The sequence below is a fragment of the Phascolarctos cinereus genome, unplaced genomic scaffold (assembly GCF_003287225.1).
Source record: "Phascolarctos cinereus isolate Bilbo 61053 unplaced genomic scaffold, phaCin_HiC Scaffold_5;HRSCAF=322, whole genome shotgun sequence".
NCBI classification, from domain to species: Eukaryota; Metazoa; Chordata; class Mammalia; order Diprotodontia; family Phascolarctidae; genus Phascolarctos; species Phascolarctos cinereus.
Window position 1 is genome coordinate 149628130 of NW_027555958.1, and position 27754 is coordinate 149655883.

A 27754-nucleotide genomic window follows, 5' to 3' on the forward strand; every position below is an offset into this window, starting at 1 on the left:
GTTAGGGGACTACCACTACCAATTCAAGTCAGCCCCTTTACTGTAATTTATGCCGTTAAGTGTTGCCTAGGGCAGCTAAGTGGTGAAGTGGATACAGCACTGGCCGCGGAGTCAGGAGGACCTGAGTTCAAATCCAGCTTCAGATACTTTATACTTAATAGCTGTGTGGCCCTGGGCAAATCACTTAACCCCAATTGCCTCACAAAAACAAAAGAGTGTTGCCTACCATGCATAACCTATATCAAATTGCTTGCTTTCTCAATCGAGGAGAGAGGAGGCTGAGAATTTGGAATGCAAAAATTTAACAAATGAATGTTAAAAATAGTTTTGACATATTACTGGGAGAAAATAATTTTTTTTTTTAAAAAGAGAGAGTTGCTTACAGTACTGAAAAGTTAAATAAAATTGCCCAGGGTTGCATATTTAGCAGGTGTCAGAGGCAGGCCTTGAACCCCAGTCTTCCTGGCTTTGAGGCCAGCTTGTGATCCCATACACCACGCCACCTTACACTTCTGAGAATAAAATAGGAAAAAAAAAACCCATACCCTAGAAAGAATAGACCATTATGGATATTTTAGACCAGTAATTTTCCAGGCTTAACGAGGCACATTTTTATAACTGAGAAAGACATTTTAACTCTCAACCATACTTAGCTTAGGTCAAAGCTAATATTCAAACCCTAATGGTTGTGAGTGGTCATAAAAGGTTTCTTCAAATTTGGGTAAAGCCCATCTAATCACTTGTAAATAGGTTTATCTATTTATAAGATAGTAGAATACAACATGAGTTATTTTTTGTGATGAATGGAAATTAAAGTTTGGATAAAACTCATGTCTGTGTTTCTGAGGATGGAATAAAGTCTCCATTTTTAACTTTATTATGTATGGAACAAAAATATGTATACAGGATTATAAATCTTAAAATAATGCTGTTCCAAGAATGCTCCAATGATAATCTGAAAGTCACAAAATCTTATAGAACATCCACTGGATCCTAGTAGTGCATTATGAAGGGATGACCCATTTTCCTTCCAAGTGACATTCATGAAAACAGAATCCTAATCCAGTAAAAGAATGTTGATATTCCTTTGGCATCTACCATCCTGAAACTGGACCTAGAGTTATTGTTGGGTAAAATCAAAGAACTTCTTTACCGCACCTCCCAATATAATTTGAACATTTGAGGTGCCCTATCAGAGTTTGAAGGGAAGAACAGAATACCAAAGAATTCTAGTGTTGTACCTTTTCCCAAATAAAAATGTCTCTGGATAAAAACAAAAAAACCAGCGCACCACAGGCAATCTTCATTCAGTATATTATTCTGTCCCACTTTATAAATTAAAAAGCATTTATTTTGAGGGAAATCCTGAAATAATATCACTTAGTTTGAAACTTGCATAAAGAATTTATTTCCATTTGTCATAGCCCTTAACTTTCTTAGTCTTTATATCTTAGACCATGTATACCTTGGGGCTACTTTCTACATACTCTTTCACTAAATAAGTTGTTCCTTGTAGAATTTAGCAGTTCTTGTAATGATATAACAGTGGCTTTTGTTCTTTAGTGAACAATAACTTTTATTATATACGGATAGCAATAAATTAAAAAAATTTAGAGTTTATCAATGTTATACTTCCATTTTAGTTAATGCCATGATATAAAAACTATATATATGCAACATACACACAAACACACAACATTGCTGAAAACTTATTCTTTTTATTACGAACATTTAAGTCATTTAGCTGTTTTATAATATGGAAAATGGCAACCAAAAACACCTCACCATTTTTTCAGGTTTTAGTCAACTACTTCTTTCTCCAAAACCAGCTGAATTGTAAAATAAAAGGTTTTGAAGCTCTTATGGAGTGAATTTTCTGTTTTGCAGATATTTAATTACTTTGTAAAAACTGACCAGTGAACTCTTGCTTGGTATAAAACTTTTTAGACTGTGCTCAAATATTATGGTAATTGGAAAATAAGCTTTATATTGGCAACCTTTATGGTTGGTCTTGATCATGTTTCTGTACACCTCTCAAAAACATTTTTAATAAGAAAGTACCGCTTCACATTCTCAAAAATACCTAACAGGACATGAATAAGAAGATTGTTAATTTATATGCAATTACTCATAATTATAAAACACCTCTACCTATAAGTATTAGAAGGCGGTATTATCAAAGCGTATATGTTTGGTTGTTTTTAACTGAAATATAAAGACCTAGAGAAAAAAGAGAAATAAACCAAGAATGTTTAACAGAATTTTGCACAGACAAATTATATAGGTAACTGAATAATTATATAATAGGAATGAAAGTTTCAACTTAACTAAGAGAATGTCATTATGCTATAAATTATTTAAAATCCTAATAAAACTAGATATCATATTTAATAGGTGCACTTTGAATTTTTAAGTTGCTAGACAGCAAGCAAACTACTGCCAAAAAAATAGAAGAAAGCTACTGGATTTTCCACAAAACTTCAGCTTACAACCGCACCTCCCTCCCCCAAAAGGTAACAAATCACCCATACAATTTCTCATTCTTTCAGGTAGTTCTGCTAGCCAGAAGCAAGGTGTGGAAGTAATATACCTTCTCTCACAGACAAGTTTGATTTGATTTCAAGCCATATTTTTCTACTACCAGACTACTTTTTTAGTACCTAAGGTGAGAAAGGAGGAGAACTGGATCCATTTTCACTCTTCTTGCTCCCTTCACCCCATCTTACTTTCCCCTTCCTAACCTCTCCCTCTCCCCCAGGACAGGCAAATAATTGGAGAAGTATTTAGAAAAAGAAAGAGCCAAATAGTACTTGGGAAAGGAAGAAAGGCATCTGGCAAATACAGGCAATCTCCCCAGGTGTGCAAAAGCTATCTCTAAGGAAGATCTTAACGTGTGTCCCAAATTACTTGCATACAGAGTTAGGATTTAAGTACATCTTGAATATTAATTTGCAATGACTTGAACAAAAACAAAAATATAGACTGATCCTGAATGAAGTCAAAGAGAAAGCTTTTTTGTTTTTGTTTTTAATGTGAATAAAGGATGAATTGGTTAGGATTTTACTTTTAGGACAGAAGTAGAAGGAATGTTAATAGAAAGGGAACCAAGACAGACAAATAATTATGAATATATTTTTCCAGACAGTTATGGGTATGTAAGATTGTTTCACAAATAATTTGGAGTCACAGCAGACCTTTTACATTCCTGGAGGAGAATTTAAGCAACTATTTCTATTAGAAACGGAGACTGTCTACATGAATACTAGATTTTGTCTATTTGTGCGTATAACTGCAGCTTGGTGCATGCCTAACATGCATCTAAAAAAGAGTCAGCTTTTTGGATCTAACAGACCCAGACGAGCAAAAGAATTTAAAATACAAATTATCAAGTTCTCTCTAATTCATTCTAGTGTACTTTAGGGTTGGGATTCAAAGTCTTTAATTAATTTGGGTTGGGGTTGGTTTGTTTGTTTAGACCCTGCAAATTACAGGCTATTCAAGTGTTAAAACACACTGTAAGCCCATAATAGGGAAGATAAAATGGAAGAAATGGCTGAATTCTGTACCACTGCTCCTAGGAACATTGGAGACATTTGTGTCTCACATATTGAATGTGCATACATTTCAGCTCCTGCCCCAGAAAAGGCCTCATTTGGCTCAAAAACAGGAATTCACACTGGAACAAGTTCAGGATATTATGTGAACACATTTCATAATTTATCAGCAGCAAAGCATAGAATTTAAGTGTCGATCTTCTGGAGAAGTAATATCTATGCTTTTTTAATTATTTAACATAGTAAAAGAAGTCAAAACAGAGATACCAGAACTAATCAGTATGATAGTATTTCCAGTCCTAATCAGACTGCAACCCTTCCAGTGTAGCTTGAGGTATTGTATATTCTTTACACACACTATTTAGCTTTCTCAGTTTCCAGATTTTGTTTTTCCTGTGAGATGCCTAAATGTTTCTCTCATAGACAAGTGTGATTTGATTTCAAGTCATTTTTTTTCTAGTCCCAAAGTCCCTGCCTTTGGTCTCAGAAACATCAGAAAGCTCTTGAATGATAAGAAAGGGTTCTTGCCTGGTAATGATCTTCTTTTACCATTCTAATGCTATTTCCATAATGCTATTTTAAAAAAAAACTTCCAATTCATAAAAAAAGAAAACTTGCTGTAACTTTGGAAAGCAAGTCCAGTCTGGCAGAAGCCTGGAGCATTAAAAACCAGGATCAGAGTCTTTCTTAATGATTCCAGATGAGCTCGGGAGCAGAGTGGTCTGATTCTCCAACATTTTCTCCAGCTTCTCCCCTCCGATGATGCTCATTTCTTTTTGTTTCCATTTTTCATGGATCCATGGGACTGAACAAAGCACAGCTCCTCCCAGTAGAGGTGGGACCCCAGCAAGGTAGAAGGCCACATCATAAGAACCTAGATGGTCCCGGAGTAAACCTAGGAAGAACAGAAGTTGTCATCAAGAGACAGATCCCTGAATCTGAATTGAGAGGGACGGAAGACTCATCTAGTACAGCCATCTTACTTTACATAATTCACTGTAGCTTTTAGGAAGGATTCAAATCTTGGTGTCTTGGGGATATTCTCTATTTTCCCTTATTCGTTCTTGGCCTCAAGAGGCTTTCAATCAAATACAATACTTTTTTTTTTTTGAGAAGAGGGTGTGAACTGTAAAGCCTCAATTAATATGATAGAGAAGGGGAAAAAACTCTGCTATCTTTCTGTCATAAAAGCCTGATGTGAAAGAAAGATGGCTTTTCAGGAACTGGCTGTATATATCAGGCCCTATCACTATGTAAAAGTGCCTGTAGCAGATACTGCCATGGTAGTAAAATATCATAAGAAACCCCTGTCCTCCAGATCAAGAGCATGCCAGCTTTATTTTGTATGTCATATAAGGTGTCATTTCCTTATGGTGACTTTTTAAAAAAAAAACATCCAAGAAATATTAATGCCTTTCTTCAGTCCATTATACCTTATAATCCCATTTTTCAAGGAAAGGGAGACTCTTTTATTGTGTAGTCTCTTGATTCTAAATATCCTGGTAAATGCAATTATAAGGAATTAAAAAATAAAATAGAAATAAATAAAAAATAGAAATAAGGAGTTGAAGGAATCATTAGAAGGAAGGGGAAAAAAAGAAACTTCAGTAGATTTGAAGGCATAATCTTAAGTTTTCAAAACATGCAAAAGGTTGGCTCTGTGACCTACCTATATCCCCCCAGAATAATGACATTCCCTCCTGGATAACCTATCTCCACTAATCCCCTTCTCAGCTCAACAACTCAGTCAAAAAAGGAAATAAGATTAATCTGGCATGAGTATGACTCATCAAGTATTTGAAGTGTTGTCATGTGAAAGAGGGTTGTCTGTTAAGGCATGCTGGCTCTTTTTCATCTCTCTTTCCTTTCCCATATCTTTCTAAAATATCCCTTTAATAATATGTCTTAGACTTTTGCCAAGTATTAAAGTCATGCTTCCTAGTCTACAGTTTGTAGGCCCTATTCTTTTCCTGTTACTGTGCTGTGCTTCAATACATGATAGGCCCCTATAGGGCCTATTCAGGTATATCTACCCTCCATGTGCCCAGAGCATAGGTCCTTCCTGAGTTCTTGTTTCTACATTTTATAGGTTTTCTTTTTCTCTTTTTCTTAATTTTTATTTTTCAGTTATATATTTTTTATTTTCAAATTCTCTCCCCCCCCTTATTCCTCATTATTTTCTTTTAGAGTATCTGTCCTGTTGCATTACTTGTCCTATCTTCTAATTTGCTTCTTGTAATCTTCTGTGGTCTTAAAATTTGTGATTAAAATAGGATTAAACAGTATTTGAGCAAGACCATGAAAGGCTCTCCTATGAGTAAAGTACATAAACTTTAGGGCCTGTACTTTGTGAAAAAGACTTTGACGGATGAGAGGCCTCTTTTTTCCTGGTCTTTAGCTGTGTTTGGTTAATTGAGTTTCACCATCTATTGTTAAACCTCTTATTATTCTACCACATCCTTGAAGTAGCATCACATGGAAACTCAAAAGCACTTTTCAAAATAGACCAAAACCTTCAATGTACAAAACTATAACACAGTGAGCTAAATTATATTTTTCAAGCACACAAAACATGTCTTTCTCAATGAGGTAGTCCTTTTATTTTTTTTTAAATAAAGTATAACTTTGACTTTTCAAAATACTCCTCTTTCAAGAATAAAGCAATAACCAAGGTCTCTCCCATAGGATTAATTACTGTGGAAGGCCTTTTGATCTGGCCCTAAAGCTCAAAGGGCTCCTAAAATGTGGCAGGTAAAAAATTACCGAGAGCGCAGCATGGCCCACTAGATAGGGTCTTTAATTCAAGAACAAACCCTGGTTCAAGTCCTGTCCTTGGTTAATAATCTTGGTTATTTGACTAAGGGCAAATCACTTAATTTCTCAGTGTCCTAGACCATATACACCTATAAATTACAGAGCAGATGCTGATTTGCATCGAGAGAGGGAGTTTCCACATTTAAGACTTCGCTACACTGATGAAATCAAGGCCTGGACCAAAATTTAAAAACCAGTTACTGTAGGACATGAGGGGTTTTTTTAAAAATGATTTTATTATATTTAATATCACACACTATGCATGTATATATGCATCTACATACATAATATATACACATCTATATACATACACACATATATACATATATATACAAACATATGTAGTATTTATACTTAGGTTATATATCTAGAGATTGCCCCCTCTCATTAGACTATGAGCTTCTAGAGGGCAGGTTTTGTTTTTTATTTTCTTTTTATCCCCAGTGCTTAGCACATGCTTGGTACATAGTAAGTGCTTAATAAATGCTTGTGGACTTCATTATACAAAATCTAGATTTTCACCAACAACTAATGCATTTACACAGAAAAGGACTAGAAAAATATTTGTGAAATCAAAACTATTCCAATTACATAACACTTTTTTGATGTCTTATTTTGTTTTCACTTGTTTTGATGCATTTCATGTAATATAATGACCTATTATGGCTAAGGGCCTCAAAAGCTTAATGTGGCTCAGCTTCCTCTGAATCCTTAAGAACCTCCCCTCTCCTCTCTCTTTAGAATATGTCTGGCAATTATGTGCAAAACTAAAACTTATCTGTCTCTTCTTCTAGTGTTACTAAGAGTGTGAAGACAATGGCAAATATAAAGGCAAAATATTGATGCTAGCTGATCAGTTAATGGTGATAAGTTTGAATATAAATGGGCCATTTCAAAGGAAGCAAAAGTAGGAAATAATTATCTAAAGATAACTAAATACCATGCTACATTTACCTGCAACGGGTGGGCCCACAGTCATAGGTATAGACATGAATCCAAGCAGAAATCCTATGGCTTGGGAGACATCCTGGGCACCAACTAACTCAAAGGCAATAGGAGCCATGATGGAAATGAAGCATCCATCAAAGAGACCCATAAGGAGGCAGACGGCTATGAGTGCTCCAAAGACACTACACAGTGGAATCATCATAGACATCAGGCCAATGAATAAAAAGGAGATTACCTAGGGACAAAAACAGAATTTCATTTACATGGCGATTATAAGGATGAGAAAATGTTACAATGAGCAGCTTTAAATCCTGGGAGTACAAATGAAGATTTTTTTTATCGATACACTCAAACAACATGCATGATGACATTCCAAATGATTATGTCTTTGGTTTTCTCATACTGTTCCACCTATTCCTGAATTAACTATTTTTCAGTTTCAGTTTGGTAAAGATTTTTTTAAAAATTCTCCCAGTACAACTGAAATACAGTTGTTATACTTTCAGTCCTCAAACTATATTATAAGTAGTAGTCATAAAAACCATTTTGTATTGGTTAAAAAATAGAGTAAATGAATGGAACAGACTAGATAAGGGAAAATCAGAAATAACAGAATTCAATAACACAGTCTGATAAACCCCCAAACATGAAGAATACCATATTTGACAAGAACTACAAGGAAAACCAGAAAGTAATCTGGCAGAAATTAGCTTAAACCAACACCTTACAACATATTTCACAATACATTTTTAAAAGATACTTGAATATTAAAAAACATGCCATAAAAAATTCTGAAGAGCAGATTATCTACCTTTCACAGCTACAGGTAGGAGACACATTCTTTACCAAACAAGGAACAGAGTCAATTGTAAAAGATAAAATAGATAATTTTGACTATGTCATATTGAAATTTTTTTTGCATAAACAAAATTAGTACATCCAGGATAAGGAGGGAAGTGGTTGACTGGGAAAACGATCTCTGTATTAAATATTTTTTTAATCGGGGCTTATTATCCAAGATGTAGAAACATCTAGAAGAACTAAGACTAAAACTCATTCCCTCGCAGACAAGTTATTAAAAAATATGAAGAAAAAGTTCTCAAAAGAATGGCAAACTATTAAAAACTATATGAAAGAATGCTCTGAGTCACTGATAATAAGAGAAATGAATGTCAAAATAACCCTTAAGTTTTACCACACACCCTTCAAATTGCCAAAGGTGACAAAAGATGGGACCAGTCAATTTTGGAATGACTATGGAAAGATAGGCACTCTAAAGCATTGTTGGTGGAACTGTGGATCAGTATAATAATTTTGGGAAGTAATTTTAAATTATGCTAATAAAGTGACTAAAATATCCATATCCTTTGACTCAAAGATTCCACTAGGCATATGCCATAAGGAGGTCACTGATTAAAAAGAAAGCCTCCACATGCAAGATATTCATAGGAGTACTATTTGTGGTAACAAAGAACAAGAAACAAAGTAGATGCTGACTGACTGGCGAATGGCTAAACAATCTGTGACACATGAATGTATAATGGAATATTACTGTGCTGTCAGAAGCAACGAATATGATGAAAACAGAGACACATGGAAAGACTTACATGAAATGACATGAAGTCAGAGCCAAGAAAACAATATATACAACTTTGATAATAAAAATGAAAAGAGCGATAACCACAAAACATTCCTAAATAAATGTAGCAAAATTATAGGAAACAAGCATGGCTAGAAAGAGATGAGAGAAGAAACATTCCCCCCCTTCTCCCATTACTTTACAGATGTGGGAGGTTGAAAGGTGTGAAATATGGTATATATTTTCCTATTATTTGATGTATAGTTAGTTTTGCTGATTGTTTTTTCTTTTGAAAAAAATCAATGTAAAGAATGCCTCTCTGAGAGGGAAGAATGGGAGGGATACAGGAGAAATTTTAGGCAATAGAAAAAAGATAATAAAAATTTTAAGAAATTTCCACAATGCAAATTGGTAAAAAAAATATATATATATATATATATATATATATAAATATATATATATATATATATATATATATTATATATATATATTCTGAAAAACAAACTAGCAATACACAAGAAACATCATAAAACTGATCATACCTTTTGACCCCATGATGCCATTATCAGAAATATGCTCCCAAGTAATTTGAAAGAAATGGAAAGGAAAAGGCAACAGGAATAAGCATTTATATAGTACCTACTATGTGCCAGGCACTGTGCTAAGAGATCTTACAAATATTATCTTATTTGATTCTCACAAAAAACCTGTGAAGTGGGTGCTACCCCCATTTTATAATTGAGGAAACTGAGGCAGGCAGAGGTTAAATGACTTGGCCAGGATCACAAAGCTAGTAAGTGTCTGAGGCTGGATTTGAACTCATGTCTTCCTGACTCCAGGCCCAGTTCTTTACTGACTGTACCCACCAAACTGCTCTCTACACAAACACAATTGTAGCTATATTATTAGGTGAACAAGCTGTAGCATGCATGCAAAGCTACCGTATAACAAGAATGGCAAATGAGAGATAAAAAGAAATGTGGAAATACAAAATCAGCAAATATAGAACTAGAAGGACAAATGTACACATAGACTACGATGATATTAAAATTTTAATTTAGTCACTCCAGTTCAATCTTTTGTTCAGTTGGGGTTTTCTTAGCAAAGATACCGGAATGATTTGCCATTTCTTTCTCCAGCTCATTTTATAAATGAGGAGCTGAGGGAAACAGCTCAGGGTCACAAAGCTGGTAAGTGTCTGGGGTCAGATTTGAACTCAGGTTCTCTTGACTCCAGGGCTGGCGCTCCAGTGCTCTATACACCATGCCATCTTGCTGCCCCAATATTAAACAATACTGTTATCTTTAGGTGGATGTTTAGCCAATGATCAAAAAGGGTTTTAGAGAAAACAGCATATATTATCACCCACTGTATACTTTTTATTGTAAATAGTCTTGAAAGTGATGCTTGATATAAACTTATATAAATTCATACTGTTTTGTTTTTTTAAGAAAAGAAATACACTCACTATTTCTTAGCCAATGTTGCCTCTAGCTACTTATTCCCATCTGTGATGGTAGTATGATATAATGAAAAGAAAACAAAAGCTGGAAGTCAGGAATCCTGGTTCCTAGACTTCAGTCTACAAAAAATTCATTATGTGAGTTTGAGGAAACCATTTACTCTTGGTCCTCTCATCTGTAAAAGGGGGCATTAGAATAAAATTAGATAATATAGAGAACCTATGTGAACATGTAAATGTAAAAACCTATGTGTGTGTAAAAAGGTACAAGGGGCTGTTATTTTCATAGCCCACATAGCCATAATAGGCCCTGAGGTTCTCAACTTCAGGTAGATTCTTATTGTACCTATAGATATAAAGATACTCGAGATTTTGTCTGTTAAACCTACTTCTGTCAACACAGAACTTGAGACCTAAAAATTTTAACTCTGTTCAGGAAATTTCCTGATGGGTCACTCATATGACATGATCCAGATCAAAAGTCAAATAATTTTAGATTATTTCCAATCACACCACTAGGATTTCCCCATGTTACCTTAAAAAGGAAATGTTTTACTTCTTATATGTAGCATAATCTTTTCTTTAAAAAAAGAGAAAGAAAAATATTTCTGTTTCTGTTGAATGCCATACTGAATTGATAAAATCTGAATGCCATGTAAATATTCATAGTTTCATTTCTTTATTTATCACTTCTGAGGAAGGGACTTGGCTTCTAGCTACCTTATCCTTAGCTGCTTTATTGGCAAATTTGTTTCTCTTTCCTTATAGACACCACTGCCTAAAACTTAGCAAGCCAAGAGGCAGATTCAGGTCCCTTGGAGTACAGTTATTCATACATGCAGTAAACAGAACTGCCTACTTTGGCATAGGCTGTCTTATGCAAAGATTTTGTAAGCTATTTCTATATTGAGAAGTCTTTTTAAAAAAGCAATAAAGTGAAATACTAATCACTTCAATATTGATTTGTTACATTTCAGAGGAAGGTACTAGAAGATTCTATAGTTAAATATTTTTCAAGGGTACATTGTGGGAAAGAGAGAACAGCTTGCGAGGATGAATAAGATTGTCTTAGTTTCCAGTTTCCTAAAAGCCATGAATGGCAAGACCTCCAGTCATAATACATTTCAGGTTCTGGGAAAATGACCTCCTTGGAGTCAGTTTCTAGAGACAAGAATAAAAACATGTCTTATTATTGCCTTTTCCACTTGCATCACAAGGAAGAGACACTTCTTGGAAGATGTCAGCTTTAACCTTGTCTGGGGGCTTGAACATGAATCAAGAAGAAAATGAATTGCAGATGTTTCACCTGGCTAAAAGCAAGCAACAAACACACATTTCATGAGGTAAACAGCTCCAGAAAACTGGTGCCCATTAGACACTAATGTTCTTATGAGCTTCTTCACTTTGACAGAACTGCCAGAGTCTCTGAGCCCATGAGTTGGGAAGACACAAGATAAGAGGGCTGTGACTTTCTAGCCTAAACTCAGATCACAAAGCAAAAGGGTCATCACAAATAACTTGTCAGGCTGCGGGCTGCTTGAGAGTTCTCAGTGTTAACTCAGTGTCTCAAGAACTAAGGTTCTCAATCTTTTTTGTGTCCTGGACCCCAACCCCTTCGGAAGTGTGTTGAAGCCAATGCACACATGTCATGTTTTTAAATGCATAAAATAAAGAGGGGGAAAAAAGGGCCCTGGAAAGAGTCTTTCAGGACACTCAGTTAGTGGTTATGATGATCCAGCAAAGGATGCCAAGAAGTAGTGTGACATTTGGAGAGAACCAGCAGAGAGCAGTGTTGAGAAAACCTAGAGAAGAAGGTGATCAGTAGTGTCAAATGCTACAGATAAATCAAGTATGATGAGGATTGAAAAATGGTCATTAGATCATTGGTAACTTTGGAAAGTTGAATTACAATTTAATGATGAAAGTCGAAGCACTGAGAGTAGACAGCTTTCTCAAAATGTGGACAGAGACATGAGATGGCAGAATCTAGTGAGGGTTTTTAAAGCCAGTTCTTCCACTACTACTGGCTCAAGAACTGGCTTCAAGAGAACTAGAACGCTTGGGGAGGAAGAGAGGTATTTGATTTGATATATTAAGAAGTGCTAGTATGAGAGCGTAGGGAGTAGCGTTGGGGGGTGATGCTGCCAGAGGCAATATATTTAAAAGAGAAGAAAAAGAGAGAAGGCCTGGGCATCAAGCCAACTACAGAGACTGCGAAAAATTACCAAAGCAGGGAGAATCTGATTGGTTTTGATGAAGAAGCTGCAATTACTTCTATCCCCTACATGTCCTCATGTGCAACCTCAGTGCTAGACTCCTTCAATTTTCCCTTGCCCTACTTACCAAAAGGGAAAATAAAGAGAAGATAGTGAGGTATATATAAACACCAAAAAGGACAGGCAAAAAGATAAAGAATTTTTTAAAGAAATTTTAAAAAATTTGAGAAAATTTTAGAATCTCGAATTTTAGAAATTTAGTTTTGCTTTTTTAGAATGCTCTTCAGAAGGGGAAAATTGTTTTAAAGTCTTTTATTGGTTGGCCAAATTTTTCCCAAGTTTCTGAAAATTCACACAATACTTTAATCCCATCCAATCAATACTATTTACCAAATCTCCCTTTACCCTTTCTATTTTCTTCCCTAAAGCCAAATACATTTTTCTATTTCATTGTACTAAACAATCTGTCTGTCTATATTTATGTATATGTACAAAGCCATTCAGTCTCCTTTCCTTTCCCCTTCCTATATTATTCCTGCTCTTTTCCCTTTTCTTATTTGTTATGTACAGGATCTTCCTCTTCTCCCTACAAACATTCTCAGCCTCCCTGATCTTTGTTTTTTTAAATAATAGTTTATTTTTTCCCAATTGAATGTAAAAACAATTTTTAACATTCATCCAAATTCATTTCTTCTCTTCTCTTTTTCCTGAGACAGCAAGCAATTTGATCCTAGCTATATATATGCAATCATGAAAAACATTTCCATATTAGTCATGTTGTGAAAGAAAATACAAACAAAAAAAAAACATTTAAAAAAGTGAGAAATAATATGACTCAATCTACATTCAGACTCCATCATTCTTTCTCTGGAGGTGAATAGCATTTTTATCATTTTATCATTACACAATAATAGCAATTGTGTAAAATGTTCTCCTGGTTTTGCTCACTTCACTTTGCATCGATTCATATAAGTCTTTCCAGGTTTTAGAAAGGGAAATTTTTTAGAAATTTTAGCATTATGTGTAAAAGGTTGATGAAGGAAACCTGTTCAAAGTACGAAGTTAATGATGGGGCCATTATCTGGACTTTTTATAACATCTTTCTTTGAAAGGCACGGACATGTCCATTAATACCTCATTGAGGAGAATGAGGACGTCTGGAACTTTAAGACCTATTCACACTTTGAAATATGTAATAAGTGATTAAGTCTCAGTATCTAGGCATATCTGATGAGAAAGCAAGTAAAAACATGTGAGACAGCAAGAAAGAATGAACTATACTAGCACCAAGAACAGACTGGGGACCCAGATCAATTCTTTTTTTGCTTTTGGTAACCTAAGCATAAATAGAAAGATATTTATTATAAAGTATTTATTAAATGCATACTACGTACACCAAGCACTATTCTAAGTGTTGGGGATGTATATATAATGTACATATTTATATATCCTAACAATATATGTATATATTCCTCCAATATAATATATATTACATTGGCATATCATATATTATATAATATATATGGTATGTCATATGTGTATACACACACACACACACACACACATATATATATATTTACAAACACACACATGCAAGACATTTCCAGGCCTCAAAGAGCTAACATTCTAAGGGAGAAAGACAACACATAAAGGGGAGCTGGAAAATAGGGAGGACACATGTGGTAGCATGGTTTGGAGATGGCCAGGAAGTGAGATGGAGACCTTGTTCCCAGTGGGATCAATCAATCAATATTTATTAAGCACTCATAATGTGTCAAGCACTGTGCTAAGTCCTGAGGATACAAAAAGAGGCAAAAGGGAGTCCCTGCCTCAAGGAGCTTACAATCCAATGGGGGAGACAACATGCAAACAAATATATACAAAGCAAACTACAAACAGGATAAATGGGAAATAATTAGAAGAATGAAAACACTGGAATTAACAGGGGTTGAGGAAGGCTTCCTATAGACAGTAGGGATTCTAGTTGGGACTTAAAAGAAGCCAAGGAGGTCAGCAGTCACAAAGGAGGAGGGAGAATGTTCCAGGCATGGGAGACAGCTAGAGAGAATACCAGAAGCCAAGAAAAGGAGTCTCTTGTTCATGAAACAGTCAGTAGGCCAGAGTAGTTAGATGAAAGAGAGCATGACAGGGAACAAGGTGCAAGAAGACTGAAAAAGTAGACAGGAGTTAAGTTATAAAGGGCTGTGAGTGCCAAATAAGGCATTTTATATTTAATACTGGAGATAACAGTAAACCACTGGAGTTTATTAATTAGGTGGGTGACATGATTGGACCTGTACTTTGGGAAAATCACTTTAGCAACTGAATGGAAGATGGATTGGAGTGGGGAATAACAGGAAGGCCCACCAACAGGTTATTGCATTAGCCCAGGTATGAGGTAATGAGGGTCTACACTAGAGTGGTGGCAGTGTCAGAGGAGAGAAAGGGATGGTATTCAAGAGATGCTATAAAAGTGAAATCAACAATTGGCAATAGATTGGATATTGCAGGAAGGGGGTGAGAGATGGTGAGGAATTCAAGATAACTCCTAGGTTATAAGCCTGAGAAACTCGAAGGACGGTTGCTCTATAGCAATACGGAAGGTCTTAGAAGGGGAGGATGGTTTAGGGGAATATCTGTTTTGGACATGTTGAGTTTAAGATGTTTACTGGATATCCAGTTCAAGAAGTGTGAAAGGTAGTTGGAGATGAAGACTGGAGGTCAGCAGAGAGATTGAGACAGGATAGCTAGAGGAGAATCATCAGCATAGAGGTGGTAATTAAATCCATGGGAGTTAATGAGATCACCAAATGAAACAGTATAGAAGGAGAAAAGAAGACAGCTCAGGAGAGAACCCTGAGGGACATCTACAAGTAGAGAGTATGATCTGAAAGAAGACCCAGCAAAGGAAATAGAGAAGGAGTCATCAGATGGGTAGGAGGACTACCAAGAGAGTGGTGTCCTGAAAACCTAAAAAGAGAGTATCAAGGAGGAAAGAATAATCACAGGTCAGAGGCTGCAGAGAGGTCAAGGAAAATGAGGATTAAAAAAGACCAATGGATCTGGCAACAAAGAGGTCACTGGTAACTTTGGAGAAAACAGTTTCAGTAGAATGATCAAGTTGGAAGCTAGATTGTAAGGGATTAAGAAAAGACTTGAGAGGAGAGAAAGTGGAGGCATCTGTTCTAGGTGGCCTTTTCACAGAGTTTAGCTTCAAGGGGCAGAAGAGATCTAGGATGATAGTTAATGGGGATGGAGGATTTTCAAGCTGGGAATAGGGGCATGTTTATAGGCAGTCAGAAAAGTTCACCCATCAAGTGCCAGAAAGGTTACAGAGGAAGGAGTCAATATCTCTGGGGGTGAGGAGGTGAGAATAGCCCCTCATACTTAGCTTCTTAAACTGAAGCACAATAGGATCACATATGTTCTTACATGTGATGCATGCAAGATCATGGGATCCTGGAGAGGAGACAAAAAGAGGCTCTCAACCATGTAGCCTCAGGAAAGGATGGAGCCACATGACTTTATCTCCTAGCTAGAAAGTAGATTTCCTGAGCAATACCTACCAGCTGCTATAGAGTTCCAGGATGCAACTCCTACACAGAGGAAGAGTAGTGCGGGCTTCTTGGAGCAGCAAAAGATGAAGATACCAGATGAAGGAACAAAATCCTGAATTTTGCTCTTCAAACTCACTATGAATTATTCACATTGAACAGACCTGCTGGGAAAGAGTGCTGACTTTGTAGCAACCCCAAGTGCGTTTCCTTTCAGTTTTTCCCTCCTAAACCCTTACAGTAATCCTGTATTTGTATAGCTTCCTGTGGTAAAGATGCAGCCTACCAGAATGTCAGAGTAGAGGAGGGAAGGGAAGAAGGAAAGGGGAACCAAACCCTCAGGGTAGTACTATAAAGCTCTGGGCTTATATAGTTCCGTGCCATGGAAGGTAGAACTGTTTTATATTATTAACAAATTGGTCTTAAATTGGGTAGTAAGGTCCACACCTGTACTTCCTGGTTGCTGTAGAGACTGAGGCAGGTAGATCATCTGAATCTGGAAGTTCTGAGCTACAGTAGGGCTAATGTCCTTCACTGGATATCCACATTCACTATGGTACTAATATCACTACCTAAGGAAGTGCAGAGAGGCTCAGGTCAGAAAAATGGAACAGATTAAAGTTTCCCAATCAATTTTGGGACCATACCCATGAAGGGTTGCTGCATTTCCAGCCTAGGCAACTCAGCGACACTCAGTCCCAAAAACAAAACACAACAACAAAAATCAGGTCTGGACCTGTATACAATTTATAGTTTAAGAGAGTCACCAGCAATACAGAGAGACTGAAAGATTTGCAATGGATCATACAGTCTGTATGTGTCAGAGGGAGCACTGAACCCAGGTCTTGAATAGACTCAGGGACTGGCTTTCTATCCACCACAGCATACTGCCTCTCAAACCTTTATGTTGTTTTTCTGTGGAGTGAAATAAAGTTTGTTCAATACCAATCAGTTGATTAACATTTATTAAACACCTACTATGGGGCAGCTAGGTGGCATGGTGGACAGAGCATTGGTCCTAGAGTCAGGAGGACCTGAATTCAAATCTGGCCTCAGACACTTAACACTTACTAGCTGTGTGACCCTGGGCAAGTCACTTAACCCCATTACCTAGCCCCTCTCCCCAAAACAACCCACTTACTATGGGACAGGCACTGTGTTAAGTGCTAGGGATACAAAGAAAGGTTAAAGGTAGTCCCTAATCTCCAGGATTTCGCAATCTAAAGGGGAAGACAAAATACAAATAACTATGTACAAATAAGTTATATACAGGATAAATTAGAAATAATCAACAGATGCAAGACACTGGAATGAAGAGGTATTAGGAAAGACGTCCTTTCAAAGGTAGGCTTTGAGCGGGAAGCCAGGAGGCAAAGATGAGGAAAGAGAGCCTTCTAGGCATGGGGGACAGCCACTGAAAATGCCCATCAGCAGATGGACTCTCTTGGGTGAAGAAGAGCAAAGAGGCCAGTAAGGTTTAAGAAGACTAGAAAGGGGAATGCCAGAGAATAGTATGTTTGATTGTGGAGGTTCTAGGGAGCCACTGGAGTTTACTAAGTAGGAGGTGCTATGGTCAGACTAGCCCTTTAGGAAGATCACTTTGACAGCTGAGTGGAAGATGACCTGGAGCAGGGAGAGACACATGGCAGGCTATTGCAATAGTCCAGGCATAAGGTAATGAGAGCCTTCAGTAGGGCGGTGGCAGTGTAGGAGAGTGGAGAAGGACATGACAAACCACTCCAGTATCTTTGTCAAGAAAACCCTGAATGGGGTCACAAGAGTCAGACACAACTGAAACGACTCAACAACAGTGTCAGGAGAGAAGGGGGCATATATGCAAAGAGATGTTGCAAGGGTAAAACAGGCCTTGGCAACAGATTGGATATTGTTATCTTGAATATTTACACAGAAGTGGACCCCTTTACATTTTTAAGACATAGACTGGGGCTATATTCTGGGGGTTCCCAAAAGTTCTTGATATGAGAAAAATGAACCAAAGAGAGCTTATGTGGTGGAGGAGATTGAATATAATCTGTTTAAGTCTAATGTGCTATGGATTTAAAACAAAAAAAGACTACAATTAAATATTAATTAACATTATTAATATAATTTAATATATACAGGCAGTTGAATATCACAATGGATAGAGTTCCAAGCCTGGAGTCAGGATGAGCTGAGTTCAAATCTTGCCTCAGATACTTACTAGCTCTATGACCCTGCACAAGTCATATAACCTCTATCTGCCTCAATTTCCTCATCAGTAAAATGTATATAATGATAGTACCTATCTCCCAGGAGTACTGTGAGGATCAAATGAGATAATAATTATAAATAGCTTAGCATAGTATCTGGCACATAGCAGGTGCTATATAACTATTAGCTATTATTATTATTATTATTATTATTAAATATGGGAAAGAATATGAAAGACAAATATATATTTATATAAAATGTGACCAGTAGAAAAACAGCATAAAAACTGATAGTTCTATGTGTATAAACACATAGAAATAATGACAAAAGGAATGAAACAAGTTCATAAACATGAGTTTGGAAAGTAACACAAAGCAAAGTATTTTTCGCTTGATTTCAATGTTGTTAAAATCAATGTTTCTTTTTGCCCTTTTTTCCTGATCTAGATCTGAAATTTCATTAGTGACTTGTGCAAGATTACACAACCAATATGTGTAAGAGTCTCCTTAATAAAAATTTCAATGTTGGGGTTTTGGTTGAAGATTTCACAAAAGAATCAAAAAAACCTCAATAATCTTAGAATTGGAAGAGTTCTCAGAGGTCAAGTCTAGTCCAACCTGTAGATAAACAAGAATTCTCTCTACATCACTCTCAACAAGTGTTGAAGCCCTTTAGGGGACATTTTAGCTTATATCTGATTTTATTACTTGCTTATAATATAATATTTGTGAAAAGCACTTAGCACAGTGCTTAGTACATAGCAGAACTATGTATATAGTCGGTGCTAAATAAATGCTTATTCCCTTCCATCCTTTCCCCTTTTAACAAGATCATATTTAAAGTGGAAGAAACCTCAGAGGCCATCTGGTCTGATTCCGTCATTGTCAGAAGAGAAATGTGAGGCCCAAAGAGAAACCCAAAGTCATACAGGTATAAATTGCAGAGCTGAGAGTCTAGCTCAGGTCCTCTGACTTCAAACCAAGTACTTTTCCTGTGAGCCATACAACCTCTACTGGTATTCGTTGTGAATGTCAAGCCTATCATAATGATAATCATAATAAACTGCATCCAGTCATATTTAGTCATGTTTGATACTGCATGACCCCACTTTAGGGTTTTCTTGGCAGGGGTACTGAAGTGGTTTGCCATTTCCTTCTCTAGTTCATTTTACAGATGAGGAAACTGAGGAAAACAGAGTTAAGTGACTTCCCCAGGGTCACACAGCTAGTAAGTGTCAAGTGTTTGGTCTGAGGCTGCATTTGAACTCAGGTCCCCTGACTTCAGGGCCGGTGGTCTATCCACTGCACCACTTAAGTCCCCCCTATGTTGAAGGTTGTAAGACAAATATATCTACTTTATGAAATGGTTTGCTTTACAACTATTTTCACCAAAATAAATTTTTCCACCAGTAAATGTAAGATAGACATATCTGTTTTAAATGTAGGCATGCTGAAGTGGCCTTTTTAAAAAAATGTACTGGCTTATGTGAAATCTGTTCCTGGCTCAGTACCTAGTATTAAAAATCTTATGGATAGTTCACTAGATATTGGTGAAAGAAGTTAGATAAGGCTGTGGGTAATAATTTTAGCCAAAATTAAACAACCAACCCTCAAGTAATTTTCTATTTACTACCACCATTGTCAAAATACTGATCAAGTGTGGGAAGCTCTAAGGAAGATATTTGAAACTAATAAAACAATAGTAATAATATAAGTACTATGTGCCAGGCACTAGGGTAGGCACTTTACAATTATTATATCATTTGCTCCTCTAACAACCCTGAGAGGTAGGTGCTGTTATTATTCCCACTTTACAGATGTGGAAATTGAGGTAAATGGAGAGTAAACTGCCTTGCCCAGGGTCACAGAACTGGTAAGTATCTGAAGCCAGATCCGAACTCAGGTCTCCTTGGCTCTAGCCCTCTATCTGCTGTGTCACCTAGCTGCCCCTAGATTCACTAGGATCTTCATGACCCAGGGATCATCCTGCTCAGCAACATGGAGGTCAAAGGCAGAAGAAAGGCCCTGCATATGTTGATATAAATACCTAAACTATTTATGGCAGCCCCTTTTCTTCTAGCTAAGAACTGGAAGGAAAAGTAGATGCCCACTACAGAGGAATGGCTAAACAAACTGTGGTACATTATTGCTTGGTGCCTTGCCTACATAAATGTAATGTACTGTTACTATACATTAACAGTAAATATGATTAAAGAGAAGGAAATTAAAACAGATCAAAATAATCAAATTGAGTGCAGCATAATTACAAAGGGCAATCTTGGCTCCAGAGGAACTGAGAAAATGTACTTCCCTCCCTTCTTTGCAAAGGCGGAGAACTATGTTTATGGAATAATGCAAATACTATCAGACACAGGTGCAGTATTGTTTGTTTTGCCAAATCACTCTTCCCCCTTACCCTTTCTTTATTCTTTGTTACCAGGGATAGCTCCCTTGGGATGGTAGAGGTGAAACATGTGTTCAGAAATTAAGGTGATATAAAGACAAAAGATAAAAAAAATACAAAATTTTAAAATAATGTATCATCAACACTGTTAAATGTATCGTAAAAAAGCTAGTGTTTTGTTAACTGAAAGAAATAAAATTTAATTTTTAAAAACCTAAAGTATATTGTAAGTTAGTTAAAAAGACATTCTAAGTCATCAGAATGTCTACAATTTTTTCACTGGGAAAGAAAGACGTAACCATCCACAAGTACAGAATGCATGCACTACTACAAATGGCCATGAGAGGTCTCCCTTGGTATTCAGAGATGTGACTGGTTTCAGAGCTTTCTGTCTGTCATCTTTGGTTAAGTGGCTAAAATATATGTATGTGTAGGTGCTAAGAGATGAAAATCTGCTCCTAACAAACAGCAAAAGTTTGTGGAGAAAATATTTATTTCAAATGAATAATAATAGCCCTCTAAAGTTTACAAATGAGTACTGTATCTTTTGAACTTCATATTACAATAAAGTCAGAAAGTCAGGGAAAACCTGAATTCAAATCCTGCCTCAGACACCAGGATAAATCCAATCTCTTTTAGTCTCAGTTTCATCATATGTAACCTCCAAGAGTTGTTATGAGGATCAAATGAGATTGCATATGGAAAACACTTAGCAAAAACCTTAAACTTTTATATAAATGTTTTTATTAGCTATTATAAAGGTCAGACATCAAGGAAAACTGAGAACCATGAAGCCTAAGTAACTTGTCCATTATTACACAAGTAATAAGCGCAGGGAAGGGGGTGCTGGGACTCAAGCCCAGCCTTTCTGGCTCTGTAAAGCTGCTTCATAGTAGGGTAACAGGGACTTTTGTGATTCAAGAATCAAATTGAAATCCAGCTAAACAAACATGTCCTAAGTAAATACTATGTGCAAGGCCCTGTGCTTTCAAGGGAATATTTACCAAGCTGAATTAACTCAGGTGAATTTCCACGGAATAGACATCAGTAGTGAGCCAAGAACTGGCCATTTACTTCCTAGGAGTTCTCAACTGACTGAAGGCAGCTCACAAGACCACATGGAAATCTCACAAGGCAAAAAGCACAGGATCCACACATGATAACAAGAATTAGGCCAAATAAACTACCCTTCCTTGAAAAATCATCAAGCAAAGAAAGCATTTTGTGTCTGAAATGTTCTTAGCTTGGAGAAAAGGAACTGTTGTTTGATCTCTAACTTCTAAGCTAATTTGCCTGTGGGGGAAAAAACCATACGTTTAAAAAAAACCCACTACATTTCTATAAGATATCTCCAATTTTTACAGAACCTTAAGTTCTGCAAAATAATATTTTAATTGTGATGTAAAGACAAAATTGCATTTCACTAAATATTAAGCCAAAAAGGACAATTTTGCTATTATGAATAACAGAAAAATAAGATACCTGCAAGTAAACTTTTTTAACACCAGGCACAAAGTCTGCAATTCTGCCAAAGAGCAGTCTTCCGACTCCTGAAGTGATCCCAATGCACATAAGGACTACTTCTTTATTTGATTCTTCTGCAAATCTTTCTTTTATATGGTTCATCTACAGATTTAAAGAAAGAGAAAAGAAACAAACACCAGTTAATATATTCAGAAAATCTTCCATGGGTATGGCATTGCATATGTTATTTGTTCACACCATATTTTCAGGGTGTTATAATCATTCCTTCAAATTCAATTACTTCCACGGTGGCACAGTAGAGAGAAGGCAAAGCCTGGAGTTGAGAAGACCTGAGTTCAAATCTGCCTTCAGACACTTCCTAGTTGTATGACCCTAGGCAAATCAATTAACCTCTATTTGCCTCAGCTGTAAGATGGGGGCAATCATAGAACTTACCTCCCAGGATTGTTGTGAATATCAAATGAGATAATTGTAAGTTGCCTAGTACAGTGCCTGACACAAAGTAAGTGCTATATAAATGTTAACTATTATTATTCTGTATGGGTTTTTTCATAAACATACACATGAAAGATAACCTAACCTATATGATACCAAAAGCTGAAAGAAGCAGCAGCAAGGCTCAAGAATTCCCTCTCAAATTGTGACTCAGAGAAGATCTAACTCATTCTCAGCCTCACAGAACCTTAGAATTGGAAGGGCCCTTAATGGACACCCTAGTCCAGGGTATAGTGGAATAAGAAGCTCTTCCATATTACACCTAATACATGGTCACCCAGCTTTTGCTTAAAAGCCCCCAAGAGAGGCTGTGTGTGTGGTGTCCCATGCCTAGAATTCCTGCTACCAAGGAGGCTGAGATGGGGGGAATCTTTTGAGTTTGGGAGTTTCTGAGCTGTACTGATCTATACCAATCAGGTATTTGCACTAAGTCCAGAATCAATATGGTGGACCCTAGGGCTACCAGGTTGCCTAAAAAGGACAAACTGGTCAAGGTTAGAACTTGAGCAGATCAGGGCAGCTAGGTGGCACAGTGGATAGAGCACCTGCCTTGGAGTCAGGAGGACCTGAGTTCAAATCTGGCCTCAAACCAAACACTTGACACTTACTAGCTGTGTGATTCTGGGCAAGTCACTTAACCCCAACTGCCTCACAAAAAAAAAAAAGGACCTTGAGCAGATCAAAGCTCTTACGCTAATTATTAGTGGGATAGGGCCATGAATAGCCACTGCAATTCCAGCAAGGAAAAGGAAAAGAAAATTAAAGAACCCACTGTCTCCTGTGGAAGCCCATTCTATTTTTGGACAAATCTAATTCAATGCAAGAATTTAAGTTTCTGTTATGTGCAATACACTATGCTAGGCTCTAGGGATTCAAGGGCAAAAATGAACCAATTCCTAGCTTACTATTTAAAAGCTTTCCCTTATATCATGTCTAAAATTACTCCAACCATTGTTCATCATTCTGCCTACTAGGGCCACATAGAACAAATCTATTCCTTCTTCCAATATAACTCTTACAATACTTGAAGACAATTATCATGCACCCCACTAAATCTTCTCTTCTCTCTAAGTCAATTATCAATCAATAAACATTATTAAGTGCCTACTAGGTGCCAGGCATTGTGCTAAACCCTGGTGATACAAAAAAAGAGGCAAAAGACAATCCCTGCCCTCAAGGAACTTATATTCAAATGGGACAGACAACATGCAAACAAATGGATACAAAGCAAACTAGATACAGGATAAGTAGGAAATAATTAACAGAAGGAAGGCACTGGAATTAAGAGGCATTAGAGCAGGCTTCCTGTAGAAAATGGGATTTTAGTTGAAACTTGAAGGAAGCCATGGAAGCCAAAAGGTAGAGATGAAGAGGGAAAATGCTTCCACTGGGGACAGTCAGCAAGAATGCCCTGGGCCAAAATACGTAGCATCTTGTTCTTGGAACATCCAGTCCAAAGTCACTGGATTGAAGAATAAGTGGCAAGGGAGTAAGAAGACTAAAATATAGGGTGGGGTTAGGTTATGAAGGGCTTTGAATACCAAGCAATGGATTTTGTATTTAATCCTAGAGGCAACAGGAGTCACTGGAGTTTACTCAGTAGAGGACTGACATGTTTGGACCTGTAGTGGATGGATGGCAGATGGATTGGAGTAGGGAAAACCTTGGAGCAGGCAGACTCATCAGCAGGCTATTGCAGTAGTCTAGGCATGAGGACATAGGGGCCTGCACCACAGTGTTGGTGGTCTCAGAGAGAAAAAAGGAGGTGAATTCTAGAGATGCTGTAAAGGTGAAATGAGCAGACGGCAGTTCCTTTCATCATTTCCCTTGTAGTACGATCTCAAGCCCTTTCACCATCCTGGATGCTTTCCTTTAGATGTTCTCCAGATTACCAATACCCAGAGCTGAACATAATAGACAGGATGTGTAACCACATGTTCAGGTGACCTGATGCTTGACTTTTTTTCCTCTCAGCGCAGTCTACGACTATTAGCTTTTTTTGGCTGCCATGTCCCATTGTTGACTCACTAAATCCACTAAAAAACGCCACTGAATGGCTCTCTAGCAAGGCTTCTCCCATCTTGTATAACTCAAGGTTAAGACTTTCTATTTAACCCTACTGAATTACATCTTATTAGATTTAGCCACTTTAGCCATCCATCCTTCTTTTGTGTCATCTGCCAATTTGATAGGGATACCTTTATCCAAATCGTTAGTAGAAATAGATCTCCCAGGTTAATGCTACAAAATTACAAAGCTCAAGTTTGGTCCCAAAGGAGAGAAGACACCCCTTCCACATTTTGCTGAGGTTGGGGTGGGGTGCAGGTGGTTCACAGGTATGGTATACTGCATATTGTCAAATTTTTTTCTATGTATTGCTTGGTTTTGCTGGGGTAGGGAGGTTTCCATTTCCTCTTTTTAAAAAAAATTCTTTATTATATGAGATGGCTGTATGGGAAGGGTAAAAGAAGGACTACAGGAGGAAATTTAGGATATATAGGGAAAAGATCAATTTAAAATAAAAGTGAAAAAAAAGTCTTAAACAATCCACTCCAAGAAGTAGCTCCTAACCATCTCTGAGCCTTTACTTTTCTTTTTCTTTTTTTAATATAAATTTATTTTAGTTTTTAATATTTACTTCCAAGAGATTTTGAGTTCCAAATTTTCACCCATCTGGCCCCTCCCCCCACCCCAAGATGGCATGCATTCTGAATATCCCTTCCCCTAGTCTGCCCTCTCTTCTATCTCTCCCCCCCTTCTCTCATCCCCTTCCCCTTCTATTTTCCTGTAGGGCAGGATAGACTTCTGTTATCCATTTCCTGTAATTCTTATTTCCCAGTTGCATGTGAAAGCATTTTTTTTTAAACATATGTTTTTAAAACTTTGGGTTCCAAATTTTCTCCCTTCCTCCCTCACCACCCACCCTCATTGAAAAGGCAAGCAACTCAATATAGGTTATACATGTGCAGTTATGCAAAACACTTCCATAGTAGACATGTTGTGAAAAACTAACTCTATTTCCCTTAATCCTATCCTGCCCTCCCATTTATTCTATTCTTTCTTTTGACCCTGTCCCTCCTCAGAAGTATTTGCTTCTGATTACCCCTTTCCCAATCTGCCCTCCCTCTATCATCCCCCTGCTCTCTTGTCCCCTTCTCCCCTATTTTCCTGTAGGGTAAGACAGATTTCCATACCCAATTGAATGTGTATGTTATTCCTCTTAAGCCAAATCCTATGAGAATAAGATTCACTCATTCCCTCTCACCTTCCCCATTTCCCCTCCACTGTAAGAGCCTTTTCTTTTCTTTTTGTGAGATAATTTACCCCATTCTACCTCTCCCTTTCTTCTTCTCCTAGTGTAATCCTCTCTCATCCCTTAATTTTATTCTCCAGATATGACCCCTTAATCTTCAACTCACCCTGTGCCCTCTATCTATCTATCTATCTATACATAATTTTTTCCCTCCAACTACCCTAATACTGACAAAGGTCTTATGAGTTATAAATATCATCTTTCCATGCAGGAATGTAAACAGTTCAATCTTAATAAGTCTCTTATGATTTCTCTTTCCTGTTTACCTCTTCATGTTCCACTTGAGTCTTGTATTTGAAAGTTAAATTTTCTATTCAGCTCTGGTCTTTTCATCAAGAATTCTTGAAAGTCCTCTATTTCACTGAATGACCATTCTTTCACCTGAAGGATTATATTCAGTTTTGCTGGGTAGGTGATTGTAACCCTTTCTCCTTTGCCCTCTGAAATATTATATTCCATGCCCTGCAGTCCTTTAATGTAGAAGCTGCTAAATCTTGTGTTATACTGACTGTGTTTCCACAGTACTTGAATTGTTTCTTTCTGGCAGCCTGTAATATTTTCTCCTTGACCTGGGAACTCTGGAATTTGGTTATATAATATTCCTAGGAGTTGTCCTTTGGGGATGTCTTTCAAGAGGAGATTGGTGGATTCTTTCAATTTCTATTCTGCCCTCTGGTTCTAAAATATCAGGGCAGTTTTCCTTGATAATTTCTTGAAAGATGATGTCTAGGCTCCTTTTTTGATCATGGCTTTCAGATAGTCCAATAATTTTTAAAGTATCTCTCCTGGATCTATTTTCCAGGTCAGTTGTTTTTCCAATGAGACATTTCACATTGCTTTCTATTTTTTCATTCTTTTGGATTTCTTTTACAGTGTCTTGATTTCTCATAAAGTCACTAGCTTCCAATTGCTCTATTCTAATTTTTAAGGAAGTATTTTCTTCAATAATCTTTCAGACTTCCTTTTCCATTTGACCAATTTTGCTTGTTAGGGCATTCTTCTCCTCATTGGCTTTTTGGACTTCTTTTGCCATTTGGTTTAGACTATTTTTTAAGGTGTTATTTTCTTCAGTATTTTTTTGGGTCTCCTTTAGTAAGCTGTTGACTTGTTTTTTCATGATTTTCTTGCATCACTCTCATTTCTCTTCCCAGTTTTTCCTCTACTTCTCTTACTTGCTTCTCAAAATCCCTTTTGAGATCTTCCAAAGCCTGGGACTGATTCATATTTTTCTTGGAGGCTTTGGGTGTAGTAGCTTTGACTTTTGTTGTCTTCTGGTTGTATATTTTGATCTTCTTTATCACCAAAGTAAGATAATATAGTCTTACTCTTTTCGCGCTGCTTGCTCATGATGCCGGCCAATTACTTGAGTTTTAAACTCTTTATTAAGGTAAGAGTCTGCTTCCAATGTGGAGAGTGTACTGTCCCAAGCTTCGGGGATTTGTATAGCTGTTTTCAGAGATACTTATAGGGACCTGTAAATTTTCAGCTCTTCCAAGGTGGTATGATAAGGGGCGAGGTGTTTACTCCTTTCCTGGCCTGTGCTCTGGTCTATTAGTGACCACAAGCACTGCTTTCTGTCCTGGATCTGTGAGAAGGGTTTTCTCTGTACAGCCACTACAAGCTCCACCACACCAGCGTTCTTCCTCACCCCAGGACCGCTGCCCAGAACTGTGACCCAGATTCAAGCATGGGCAAAGCAAGAGATTCCTGCCTGAGCACTGGCAAAGAGATCCCTGCA

The 27754-nt window shown here is 37.1% G+C and overlaps 1 protein-coding gene across 1 annotated transcript in view; it reads right to left on the reverse strand.

The window, feature by feature from the left end:
• Positions 1-1698: 1698 nt before the first annotated feature.
• The window catches only part of SLC16A10 (solute carrier family 16 member 10), a 139775-nt gene continuing 113719 nt past the window's right edge, over positions 1699-27754 (reverse strand). The window contains exons 4-6 of the mRNA XM_021008205.2: positions 22206-22349; positions 7323-7551; positions 1699-4449 (exon numbers count right to left, since the gene is read on the reverse strand). Coding sequence (XP_020863864.1) covers positions 4217-4449; positions 7323-7551; positions 22206-22349 — 606 coding nt within the window. The 3' untranslated portion in view covers positions 1699-4216. The remainder of the gene's footprint in view (positions 4450-7322; positions 7552-22205; positions 22350-27754) is intronic.